General features: G+C 35.0%; 1 protein-coding gene across 1 annotated transcript in view; it reads left to right on the top strand.

Annotated features, from left to right (window-relative positions):
* Positions 1–13,862, top strand: part of LOC144193310 (fatty acid 2-hydroxylase-like) — a 28,662-nt gene that overhangs the window by 11,970 nt on the left and 2,830 nt on the right. The window contains exons 2-5 of the mRNA XM_077712135.1: positions 7,054–7,179; positions 11,028–11,170; positions 12,690–12,790; positions 12,914–13,086. Coding sequence (XP_077568261.1) covers positions 7,054–7,179; positions 11,028–11,170; positions 12,690–12,790; positions 12,914–13,086 — 543 coding nt within the window. The remainder of the gene's footprint in view (positions 1–7,053; positions 7,180–11,027; positions 11,171–12,689; positions 12,791–12,913; positions 13,087–13,862) is intronic.

Here is a 13,862-nt window from a genome sequence, read left to right on the forward strand (position 1 = left end):
CAATACAGGCTTGAAATCTGGAATACTGGTCGTTCAGGTCAGATTGGTTCATTCAGGTATGTGACACGAGAGCTTGTGCTATTTTCCTCTCACGTGCAAACGATGTTCTTTGTCAGGAGTTTGGTTAACTGACACAATACTGATGTCTACACCGAATCCAGACAGCAACACCTTTATACAACCACATACATTTATTGTGATAATATTATAATATATATATATATATATATATATATATATATATATATATATATATATATATATATATATATATATATATATATATATATATATATATATATATATATATATATATATATATATATATATATATATATATATATATATATATATATATATATATATATATATATATATATATATATATATATATATATATATATATATATATATATATATATATATATATATATATATATATATATATATATATATATATATATATATATATATATAATTTGTATTAAACTGGATATACATGGAGGGCTTTTAAAAAAAATGCAAATATCCACTCATTTGGATATTGATGCCTGGGAAATGTTTCCAAAACAGTGAAGGTCTGGGCCTGTTTGCAAGTTTAACACCAGTGAATCAGCATTTGGGAATTAAGGAAGGTAATTATTGGAGCTTTGCTAGCAGAATTATTTTCAGTGTACGTACCACATTAGTTGCTCAAGAGTCTTGGTTGCTCAACTATACGTGTCGTAATGCACCACACATTCTCAATTGGACTCGAGTGCTGGCAAGCCAACTCACTCTGTTTTAATATAAAGCCACACAGAATGTGGTTCCATAATGTCTTGCTGAAGTAAGCAAAGATTTCCCTGAAAAGGACATTGTTTCGATGGCAAAACGTGTTGCTCGGAAGGCGGTATGCACCTTTCAGCATTAATGGTTTCTGCATTCACATTTGTTCCAGTTAGAATGGGTATAACACATGCAAAATATTCCACAAAGGGACACATTGGCTGCGGGTTTTAGTTCCAATCCATTAATCGGATACCTTTTTACCAATCTGGTATCTTAGAAGTGGAATCAGTGAATTGGAGTCAGTTGCTTACTGTTGCAGTAGAAACATAATTGGTTAAAATTTCTGTGCTGGATCGGTTGGAACAAAAACCCTGCCACACCATCATAACTGGAGCCATTTCAACTTTGCACAAAAAAATGTCCTTTTTGGCTTGGAGGACATAACCTCCATTGTATTTCCAAAATTTAATTGAAATATCGACTCCTCAGATAAACATCTACAATTTATGTCATTTCACCATACATGAAATTGGACCCAAAGAAGTGAGAGGGGACGGCCCGGCAATGTGAGTGATTAGGGCGTTGGCCTCATAGTGGGGGACCTGGGTTCAAATCCAAGTTGGTCCACCTGTGTGGAATTTGCATGTTCTCCCCGTGCCTGCGTGGGTTTTCCTCGGGGACTCCGGTTTCCTCCCACATTCCAAAGACATGCATGGTCGGCTGATTGGACACTCTAAATTGCCCCTATGCACAAGTGTGAGCGTAAATGGTTGTTTGTCTCCTTGTGCCTTGCTATTGGCTGGCCTCCGATTCAGGGTGTCCGCTGCCTCTGGCCCAGAGTCAGCTGGGATAGGCTCCAGCAGCCCCCGCAACCCTAATGAGGATAAAGCGGTTCAGAAAATGAGAAGTGAGGGGTACCATTTGTATGCTTTTCATGCTAGAATTTTCACACTCATTCATGGGTACTTTATTTATTAACAGTTTCAACTAGTATCACGAAGTGTTCCTGAGACATTGTGGCAATATTGTTTGTTCAACGGTTTCCATTTACTAGGAATGTAATGATAAACTAACATTAACATAGAATGCAGGAAGGCTCCAAACCCCAAAAAACGAACTAGACAGAGTCATTCTAAGCTAATCACTACTTTGTGTACGTGTGGTTTAAGAACTGCATAAATGTTAAGTGTTCACAATTACTCCAACACTTTTGATTATATTATGGCTTGTAGATGGTGAAATGTCAACATTAAATAATGGAAGGATAAAATATTCTTCAATTGTTGTACTTTAAATGCTTATGTATGCTTATTAACTGGTGAAAGGTATTTTATTTTTTATATGGCCTTATTTTTTTATAAGGCCTTATTTTAAATGATATCTCTCTTATTTTGGCATGTTTATATGGATGTGTAAATTGCAAAACTGACACTAACCGAGCCAAAATAGGTCATTGGTAAAAAAAAATTCTTGTCATATCTCAAAGTTTATAAATGCGATGACAATGAGATATTTGGGAATTTGAGCAAAAAAAACAATGTAAGACAAAAGACTACTTATGTGGGCCATACAAAATGAAGGTAAAATGAAGACGTTTCTCATAGGCATTGACTTTAAGGTGTTTTTGAGCATTCCTGAAGTCAATTTTCAGCCAAATTCAATGTTCTCTGACAGTGCTGTCTCACTCCCATCTTAATTGCGTAAAGACGCAACGTTTCTAAAAACCAGGGCGTGCTTATGTTTGACATTCATTGTTGGTGTGTATGTGCTGTTGAATAACAGAGACATTGCTCTCATAACTACTGTGTTACATGTCATTCTTTACATGGGAGTTTTCTTATCTGTTATACCAGCACCAAGCAAAACTTATTATTGTTTTTCAATTCATGACTCATTTTCATTGCAGTGTTTCAAGCCAAGGCACTTTTGACTGATTAAGAGCATTTGAACATTTTCATATAGAAATAATTAATCCAACATGTTATACATTGATATCAAGTAAAAATAAATAAATCGATAAATAAACAAATAAAAGCAAGAGTCTGTTTTCTGGGGTGTTCCAGAATTACAATATTTATGACATTAGACATATTTCATAGTTTAATTACCAACAATGGATTGAATTACATATTGTTTTGACTGCCACATAGCTAATACAATTTTTAACAATTTAATCAATTTTGCTTTTTAATTATACCCATAGTTTTCGCACAGTAAGAAACCCATTTATTAATAAGCCAACTGGTAGTGCAGTTTGGATGGGATAAGTGCAGAAGTAAATTTGCCTAATTATTTCCAATATACTGTATTTTTTAGTTATGTTTAACTTTATTTATGGAATTTTAAGAGAATCAAATACATTTAGTTTCATGCTAGTGCTGCCACTTTGCTATATTTATCTTTTTACCCTGCCAGGCTTAAAAAAAAAAAAAAAACTTTTGCACATATGTAGAGAATCACTTGAAGTTAATTATTTCATGCCGTTTGACCGTTTAAAAAAAAAGTATACTGAGCACCAAAATTGATATGTGGTTGTACTGTGGAGGCAGATATTTTTCCAACCTAAATCGTGGAATGGATAAATCAATAAATGATAGTCTTTTTTTTAATTTTGGCCCACTTACTGCTTGCCATTTTGGTAAATTGAATCTGACATTATAATAAATACAATACAAATTTGACATTTAATAAATAACAGTAATAATATTTTAGGTTAAAGAGCCTCTATATACTTCTATTGTGTATTCAAGAATACATTAATTAAACATTTACCAATGCTGTCAATTTAAAACTGCAGTTTTGTTTTAGGTGATGGTCTATCGACCTGTAGTACTTTGTGCTATAGTTGTAATGTAATGTTCGGTACTATAATGGTGCTGGTTTGAATATTTTGAATCAGTATTTGATCTATTGTTTAATTTTCTTTTACCCCTTAATAAATTCATGCATCAAAAATCCCTACGCCTCTGCCCTCAGTGGCTAAACTGCAGTGTCAGTGTTGTGATGGTACGGGGCTTCATCGCGACACTCTTCTAACTAGCTCCATTGTTTCCTTTTTCATTCTTTCACATATGTACTCCTTCTTCTGAGACAGAAACCAGTGTTGTTTCTTTCTTGAACCCCCGGCATAGGTCGCTCTCTTTAACCTTGTTCTCGTCAGTAACAATATCATCCAAGATTACTCAGTCAGTGATTCTTTTTCACTAAAACAAATGTATTTTGTGAAGTAAGCCGTTCTGCTTTATTAATTTCTTAGTCATTTATTAACCAAGCTTGACACATACACATACAAAGCACACACACAGGAATGAAGTCAAGGTTAAAAAATCTGAAAGAAACATTGTACCTTTTGATAACTAAGAAATAAGACTTTGCATGAGGTGTATATCAGGATGGTTGGTGTCATTTTAAATATGACAATGGGTATATATGTTTTTTTTTTTCTTGCTACAAAATTTAAGTGTGGACAAGCACTCCTTGAATGCCAACAATTCTTTACTCAACTCCCCCCATCTGTTTGCCCAATGACTAATACTTGGCTGCAAAACTTTCATTAGAATATTGTTTAAAGCAACCTTTTAAAATTGTTGTATTAATTCATACAACCTCTTGATAGATTTGATATCTGAGCTCAGAAGCAATAGGAGGAATATATAAACAAACACCACTGTACAATTGCTGAAATGCATGAAATTCTAGTGGTGCATTTTCTAATATTACCGCATTTACTCACATATAAGCCGCATTTATCGGACAATAAAATGATGTCTGAATCGAGGGTATGGCTTATATGTGCATAAAAAGCTGACATGCAAGAAACAGCAAGGTGACCAAGACGAAACACCATAACACCATAACACCATGTCAACCAGCCCATTCATACCGACAAGATGGTGAATTGTACCATTTTACAAAGCAGAGGAAACCCAAAAACAATTGGCGGAGGGAGCTTTCTCAGTTGTATTTTCATCAGGCAGGATTTTTGATGAAGATAAATGACGACGGCCTATGCTAGTTTATTTCAAATGTAAAATATTCACATCAATTTACCACATTTAATTTCAGTATTGGTAAAGCAGCCATTTCATAGTGTAACGAATCAGTTTGCTTGTGTACTGGAAAGGGTTCAGTTTTTTATTTACTGCTTTTTCAGATTTCTATGAATGCCTCACTCAAAGCAAGGCAACCAGAAAGGAAGTTGCGCAAAAGCGAAATGAAAGTGAAAATGTGTTGTGGCCCTTCGTGCTAGTGGTTAGATGTTTTGGCACGAACTAACTCTTGGTTTCAAACAATGAGTTGGTCTGAAAGTTTTGACATATTTTGGATAAAGAGAGAAGGAGTGATGCTTAAGTTTAAGTTCACATTTTGAATTATCCGGAAACTTAATCTGAGTGTGCTTTGCTGAAGGAATGCTGTTTGTATTGATATTGTAGGGATTTTCTTAAACCACAGAAAGGCATGCTTATCAGGCATTATGCAGACATGAACAGAAGCAATTCAGTCAAGTAGGAGTTTGTGCATATAGTACTGCGATAAATCAAACCAGTCAGTAGATAACTAAGATAAAAAAACAAAGAGCAGTCCAAAATGAATAAAAAAAATCTATTTTTATTCAAGTGGAAACATGAAGTAGATAAATTAGCAATGATTATATTATTCTGAATATTACCCACGTGCTGTATTCCTTTGAACTGATATATAATTAGTAAAAATGTATAATTGCAGACTTGATACAGTAGATTAGAATAATTTACCTCCACCCAGAAAACTGAATCACATTGTCAGTGCATTGTACTTGCTCTAACACACACACACACACACAGAAATGCAGACAAACACACACACACACACACACACACACACACACACACACACACACACACACACTTTAACACTGTAGTGTTTTACTTGAAACATGCAACAGAAAGCAAATAGGGTTCCTCAAAAAGGCCACTGGACATTTTGATCATTTTCATTAATTCATTTTTTTCAGTTATGTTTTATTTATTCATTCTCTGAACCGCTTATCCTGACAAGGGTCTCGTAAAAATATTGCTACTAAAACTACCAACATTTTATTTAGTGGATGATGAAATCAAATAATTTACAGATTTTTGTAGAGTGTGGGAAATGCATTAAGTTGTATTTAAATCCAAAACTGTAGAAAAAAACTTTTCAAAACCCCCAAAAACCTGATCTATCAGTGCCATATGGGGATTTTTAGCCTTCTCCAGAATAGTACGTCATTTTAATAAGAAATTACTTTTTTTCTCCCATCTGTTTCTTCTGTACTTAATCTGAGCTTCAAGGAAGTTTTAGCTTGTTTTTCATATATTGTGTGCTACCTACAATAGTGCAACAGGAAATGGAAAGACAGAAGTACCGCACCGCAACAACCTTTGTTCGGAAATCCCCTACAAATCCGATACTGTGAAAATTATTGAGAGCAGAACACATGGGGAAAATATTGAAAATATTCATTAATTGTATTCCTGCCTGAATGCCTAACTTTTGTGTATGTTGACACCTGTTATATGAACACTTGACCATCACAAGCTACCTTCTGGTGACTCTTCCGAGTATTTACGTGCCTGTTGTATGGGGGTCAAAGACAAAAGACTGGAAAGTAGTATAGAAACGATGAGAATATACACAAGTAGCACAGGTTTAGGCAGTGTTGTGATCACAATTTTGTTTATCCAGCAGCCAGGCTTTAAGATGATTGGCAAAGAGATTCCATGTCTGTATTGTGCTGCAATCCTTCATGATTGTACATATCATCACCGGATTTTAGTAAACTGTGATCCTTCACCACTTCACGGCTTCAGTACATTGCATTTTTTTTTAATATTAAGTATTACAAAAAAGTTCAAATAAAAAATTTAAAATTCACGCTGAAACTCCCAAGCAGTAATTGTATTTGTGTACTTGTATTTTTGCATAAGCACGAAAACATGTAGTATGGTATGTAGTAATAGGTGTGATCTTAGTTTGCGGTTTTTCGTTTTTTTTTTAGTGCGGCCATGTCGAGTCTACATTATCCGCGATATTCGAGGGATTACTGTACATACAACAAGAGAGTGAAGAGTGAAAACAGGATTGGTGGACAGTATTTACCGGCATCATAATTCACTGATGAGAATATGAATTGTCACTGCTTCCTTTGGCCATACTCTTTGCCATCACTCGATGCAGAAGATGTATTTTTGGCTGCATTTGACATATGGATTTCTTTTTTATTTTTGTTAATCATGGTGTGCTATTTGTCTTTATTTTTTACAGAATCTGAGAGAAAGGAGGAACATCAGTGAAGAGACAAAAGAAAAGACAGAACATGGTGTAGCAACAGAGAAACTTGACCACCAAAAGGCTCCATACAATCTCTGCAGTTCTGTGGACCTTGAAAATGTATGAAAATTACTTTTTGTTTATGATTATTTATTATTTATATGCAATATATATATGTATGTGTATGTGTGTGTATATATATATATATATATATATATATATTTGCATATACATATATATATATGCATATACATATATATATATATATATATATATATATATATATATATATATATATATATATATATATATATATATATATATATATATATATATATATATATATATATATATATATATATATATATATATATATATATATATATATATATATATATATATATATATATATATATATATATATATATATATATATATATATATATATATATATATATATATATATATATATATATATATATATATATATATATATATATATATATATATATATATATATATATATATATATATATATATATATATATATATATATATATATATAACTGAAAGAATGAAAGGCACTGGATTGCATGAAGTTGTATAAAGTAAGTGGCTAGTGAATGGCTATTGAATGTGCTCAAGTTGCAAATGGGTAAATGGTCATCAGGTCACTCACCCTGTCTTTTTCCCTTTTGTACTCTTTGGAGTTTGTGAGAATGTTTCTCTTTACCTCAGTGTTTCCCAACATTCATTAAGCCAAAACAAATATTACTTGACATAAAAAAGGAATAGACCACCTGATGGTGTAGGGCAGGGGTGGCCAAACCGGTCCTCGAGTGGCGCTATGGGTGCAGGTTTTTGTTCCAACGGATCCAGCACAGAAACTGACCAATGAGATTTCTGCAGAAAACAAGAAGCACCTGACTGCAATCCACTGATTGCACTTGTAGGACCCCAGATTGGTGAAAAGGTGTCCTATTGATGGTTTGGAATAGAAAGCCGCATCCTCTGTGGCCCTTTGTTAAATAGTTTGGACACCCCTGGTGTAGGGTGCGGGCAGACGTAGGCTCGATTCCCATTGGTGGCAGTGTGATTGTGTATGCAATAGGTCACCTGTCTCACCGTGTGCCCTACGACTTATTGGCGAGGATGCGTGGTACAGAAGGTGAAAAAAATGAATCATCATAAGGCACGTTAAGAAACCAAAATATCAAGTACTGTATATTTTGGACCATACGAGTCTATCATAGTTTGGCCAAAATTGATTGAATATTCAATCTGTGCTTTAATATTCTAAGCAAAAGAGTAATCTTACATTGACTTCCACAAGTAATAGTTGGATACTAACGCAAATGTCATGCAGTCAGTTTCTCCATTTATCTCTTCTCTTATTTTCCTCTTATTTTTCTTTCATACCGCTGTTTTTATTTTTCTACTTCATGCTGCTGCTCTTTTTATCTTTATTTTTGCTCTGGCCTAGGGAGTTATGTTCAGCATTCGCTTTGAAAATATATAGCGCCATCTAGCGTTGTGGATGAGTATGATGTATATAACCCGAAAATAAGACGACCCCAAATTTTTCAGTCTATAAAATGAGATAATTTCCAAGGCTACATTCTTCATTTGGGAATTTATCCATGTAGCTAACGCAGATGATATTCTTAAACTTCAAAGTTTATCCCTGATATTGTATCTGCTAAATCACTGAAACAAAATGATTAGTTTTATGTAACCAATTTGAGTTTTAAATTATCCGGGATGACCAATATTTGCGGATTTAATCCCATATCAAGGTTTTTTTGTTTGTTTGCAATACCTCTTGATACAATATACATGAACAGGGTCACATTCAATAAAATATATACACCATATTTTCCAAATTATATTAAGTGGCACCTGCCATAGATTACTCAATAAAGTGGAAGAAAGAAAATATAAGACAGATTTTTGTGAAGGCAATTTTAATGCGAATCTAAGAACAAATGTAAGTTAAAGTAACAATAATAAAATACAGAAGAAAAGGGCCAAACAGGCATCCATTAACGTAACTGTTTTTCAAGATAATTCTATCTTAAAAAACAGGCTGTCAGTGATGAGAGACAAAAAAAAACATATAAAAGATGCACTTTATTAGTCGCAGGCCCAACCAAACTACGTAACAAGTGCGATTTATATTCCGGAAAATACTATACATATTTTTTATATTTTTTTTATAACAAGCAAATGATGACCCACTTATTTAGTGTCATTGTTTTATCAACAATTATCGAATTAATAGTTGGCAGGTGTCTTTTTAAAAATAAAATTAGCTTTTTATTTCATGCAGACTTTATACTTTATACTCTTCAAACCTAGCTTTTTCATTTTGTCTTGTGATATTGTCAATATTAGACATGAGAACCACCAAAGTTATCTTTGTTCTACTGAACAAAAACATAAGGCGGGCATTTCTGTTCATTTCAGGATAAATATTTACTAGTGGTATCTGAAATAGTTGGGAGTATGTATAGTCATACTGTGGGACAATGGGCAATGCATCATATTAAAACTATTTCCTTTCTTTCTTAAATAAAGCACTGAATTGAAAGAAAATTCTTTGAAATTTCTATTAAAAATGTGCATCTTTTCAGATGGTTATGTTAAACGTTGCAACGTTATTTCATTGACAGCCAAATTCTTTCTATACCTTAAGTTTCGGGACAACATTCCCGCCTCATGCTCATTTAGCATGTGAGTGGTTTAATTGAATACTAACCTTCCAAAAGCCTAATAAAAAACATCCTACTTCCACTCTTACAAAAGCCACCGCTCAACTCTTTTAAACCACTCACATTTCCTGCGTGACGTAAAGAAAACCAGATTGTCAGGTTATTTAGCATGCATTTTTTGGCAATAGCTTAAACTACCTTACTTGTATTCTGAGATATGCAGGTCGATCTATTATTGTGACATTTTTATCCATGGATTTGGATTTAAAAATTTTATATTTTGTATTTTCCGCAATATTAGGCCAAACTAAAATATGAAAATTTTCTCAAAAGCCATCTGTGCGCTTTATACATGGATCGATATTAGTCAATCATTCTAGGAAACTCCCTTTAGCACAGCACCATTTAGTTTATGTAAAACGCAGCCCCTGACCACTACTACTACTACTACTACTACAACTCCATCTGGTGGATAAATGACGTTACACCTATTAATACTACTACAGTTTCATCTAGTGGATGTATAACACAATCTCCTATTACTACTACTACAGCTCCGTCAAGAGGTTGTATAACACGTCCCCTAAAACTACTAATACTACTACTACTACTACTACTAATCCAGCTTCATCTAGAAGATGTATATCCCAATCCCCTACTACTTGCACCACTACAACTTCTGCCTTTTATAATCCGGTGGGCCTTACATATGAAACACATTTTAAGAAAGGCGATTCATTGAATGTGCACCTTATACTCCGGTGGACATTATAGTGCAGAAACTACGGTAAGCAGAGTAACGTTGTCATGTCCTGCATGTGATATACTATATACGAATCTAAGATGTAGTCCATCAGTCCACTTGGGTTATGTATAAATGTAAAAAAAGCGAATATGACATTATTTTCTCAATGACCCACATACTTTTAGATCTGCCAAACATCTTGCCTTCCATTCCCCAATCAGTCATCAGTAGTGTTAGTGTGTGCACCTGTTACTCAATCTGCTAAAATGAAACAACAGTTGGCGTTGCAGAAGAGAAAATTACATTTTGTGGAATTATCTGACGTCTCCCCATGTAACAATTGGTTGAATAACACATTTGAATAAAAATGATAGTTGCCAGGGGCAAGTCAAAACCAGTTTCAACGCCCTCTTGGCCCATCACAAACACAGGAGGAACCCTCTGCTAATATTCTGGTTCTACCTGCTGGTGGACCAAATGAAATAATTCCCTCTTGTCTCTGTTCCCGTCAGGATTTGGTGGACTGGAGGAAGCCCTTGGCGTGGCAAGTGGGCCATTTAGGAGAGAAATACGATGCTTGGGTTCATCAACCAGTCGACAAGCCTATCCGACTGTTTGGGAACCCTTTCCTTGAGGCAAGCACCAAAACCTCCTGGTGAGATTCTTTTATAATAAGAATTCTTAACTGCTGGATGGATATATACAGGAGCTAAATTATTGTTTAACTCCATACTATGAAGACCCGAATAATAGTAGGCACTTGAATAATAGTAGGGAGTGGAAAATTCCAAATGAATTATTAATAGTAGGCACCGGAATAATAGTTGGCAGTGGAAAATTCCAAAAATAATGAATATTAGTAGGCACGAGATAATTAGTGACGGATAATCGTGTTGCAAAGTTGTATTACAGTTGCAAATAATTGCTGCAAATAATTGCTGCAATGAATTGCGTATAACGTAGCTCTCGTATATATTAGGCCTACCATTACATTGTAATTATGTATATTGCAACTCTACCAGTGGCAATTGCACATTCTTACTAGTACTAGTACGTTAGTAAAAACAGCACGTGTGCTTTACACGTTGAAAGTTAATGACATAAAACAATGTTGCTGCTGCACGGACTTAATTGAGGCAAAAATTAATAATCGTAGGCACCCGAATAAGAATCGTAGACATGCGAAAATTTGAGTTGAAAAAATAATCGTAGGCATATGATTATTCGGGTCTTCGTAGTAGGTGGATTAAGGTCATCCCACAATTGGGGGACATTTATCCTTCAAATTGTGTGGAAAAATATATTCATAGTGATTAACACTACACAAATGAAGGGTTAATTAACTCAGTGGACAGTGATTGGTAATATTTTATCATTTATCTCATTTTTTCTGGACCGCTTTATCCTCACCAGGGTCAAGGGGGTGCTGGAGCCTATCGCAGCCAGAGGTGGGTGGACACCCTGAATTGGTGGCCAGCCAATCGCAGGCACAAGGAGACAAACAACCATTCACGCTCACACTCATACCTAGGAGCAATTTATAGTGTCCAATCAGCCTACCATGCAAGTCTTTGGAATGTGGGAGGAAACCGGAGTACCCGGAGAAAAGCCACGCAAGCCCGCAGAGAACATGCAAAATTGCTTTTCTTTGGGTACTCAGGTTTCCTCCTACATTCCAAAAACATGCATGGTAGGCTTATCGGACACTTTATATTGTTTTGAGGTGTGAGTGTCAATGGTTGTCAGTCTCTTCATGCACTGTGATTGGCTGGCCACAGATTCAGGGTGTCCCCCGCCTCTGACCCGAAGTCAGCTGGGATAGGCATCATCATCCAACCAGGACCCTATTGGCCATAAAGCGGTTCAGAAAATGAATGAATGAATGTTCATGTTAATGTCATTAACATGAACATGTTCATTATTATGTATTGTTCCTTAACTACATAAATCAAACTCAATGACAAAATGGCAAAAAAAAGCTTCCCAAAAAGTGTCAGGGTTAATGATACTTTGGATATTATCAATTTAAAGATTTCATATTATACTATAAATGCAATTAGCAAATTCTCATTCCCATTGGCAACCAGCAATTGCAAATGACAATATTCTCCATTACTATAACTGGTGATATGCAGGACATTTACATAATTTTTGGTTTCATTGTAATTTTACAGGTATTGGGTGCCAGTGGTGTGGCTTCCTCTTGTGTTTTATTTCAGTTGGTCTTGCTACAGCACCCTGGCAAGGGGCACCACTAGAATAGCGATCACCTCAGGTAATTTACAGCAGTGCATTCGCAATTCACAAATGCGACAAACAAATATTAGCATGATATCCTATTTCATACTGCCCGCCTCCATTATTATTTTTTTTTTGGTGTATTTGTGTGTTTCCATAGATTTCTCTTTCATGGTCCATAAGTACAGTTTCCCACTGTTCTTCATGATGGGCTGGCTCTTGTGGTCCTTCCTCGAGTACTGCATCCATCGCTTTGTCTTTCACATGAAACCGCCAGCTCATAACTACTACCTCATCACGCTACACTTTCTTCTGCATGGACAGCATCACAAGGTACAAACAAACTACAGCATCAAAACCCTTTGAAATCTGGGCATAAATTTGCGATATCACAATATTTCGCCAAGTATTACAATCTCACAATACGGTTTATGAATGACTACGTACTGGTGTGTAGGGAACAAATGGTACAATAAATTAAAATACTTATTTAAACATTAACATGGACATTTTGATGGGAATATTTCTATTCATTATCCATTATCGGGGAGCAGGTAGAGGAGAACTTAGAGAAGTGGTCTTCTCTAGAAAAGAGTGAAATAAAGGTGAGCAGGTGTAAAATAGAATACAAGAGTAATGAAGTTACAAGAAGTAAATTGAAAGAAACTAAAGGACTTCAGGTACACAGGGTCAACAGTGCGAGCTGATTGAAAATATGGAACGGAGGTGAAGAACCATATGCAGGCTGGTAGGAATAGCTGAAGTAAAGTATCAGGTTTAGCAGACTTTGATGGTTTGGAAAAGTCCAGAGGAAAGATGGGGACTGTAATAGCAGTAAAATGATGATACTGAAACCTCTCTCTGTCATTAATCAACAGTAGATATTCGGATATTAAACTCTTGTGAATATAATTTTGAGAGCTGGTTTCAACAGTACTTAGATATTGAATAGTACTTGGATATTAACCTCTCTCTCTCCTGAATCAACAGTAGATATTTAGATTTTAAACTCTTACCCGTACTTACTCTCTGTCACCATTTGACTGGTGACCAAAAGACCGGGGACCAACGGGGACCAAACGTCCGGTGACCAAACGTCCGGTGAGCAA

Source organism: Stigmatopora nigra, chromosome 2 (assembly GCF_051989575.1).
Source record: "Stigmatopora nigra isolate UIUO_SnigA chromosome 2, RoL_Snig_1.1, whole genome shotgun sequence".
Classification (NCBI taxonomy): domain Eukaryota; kingdom Metazoa; phylum Chordata; class Actinopteri; order Syngnathiformes; family Syngnathidae; genus Stigmatopora; species Stigmatopora nigra.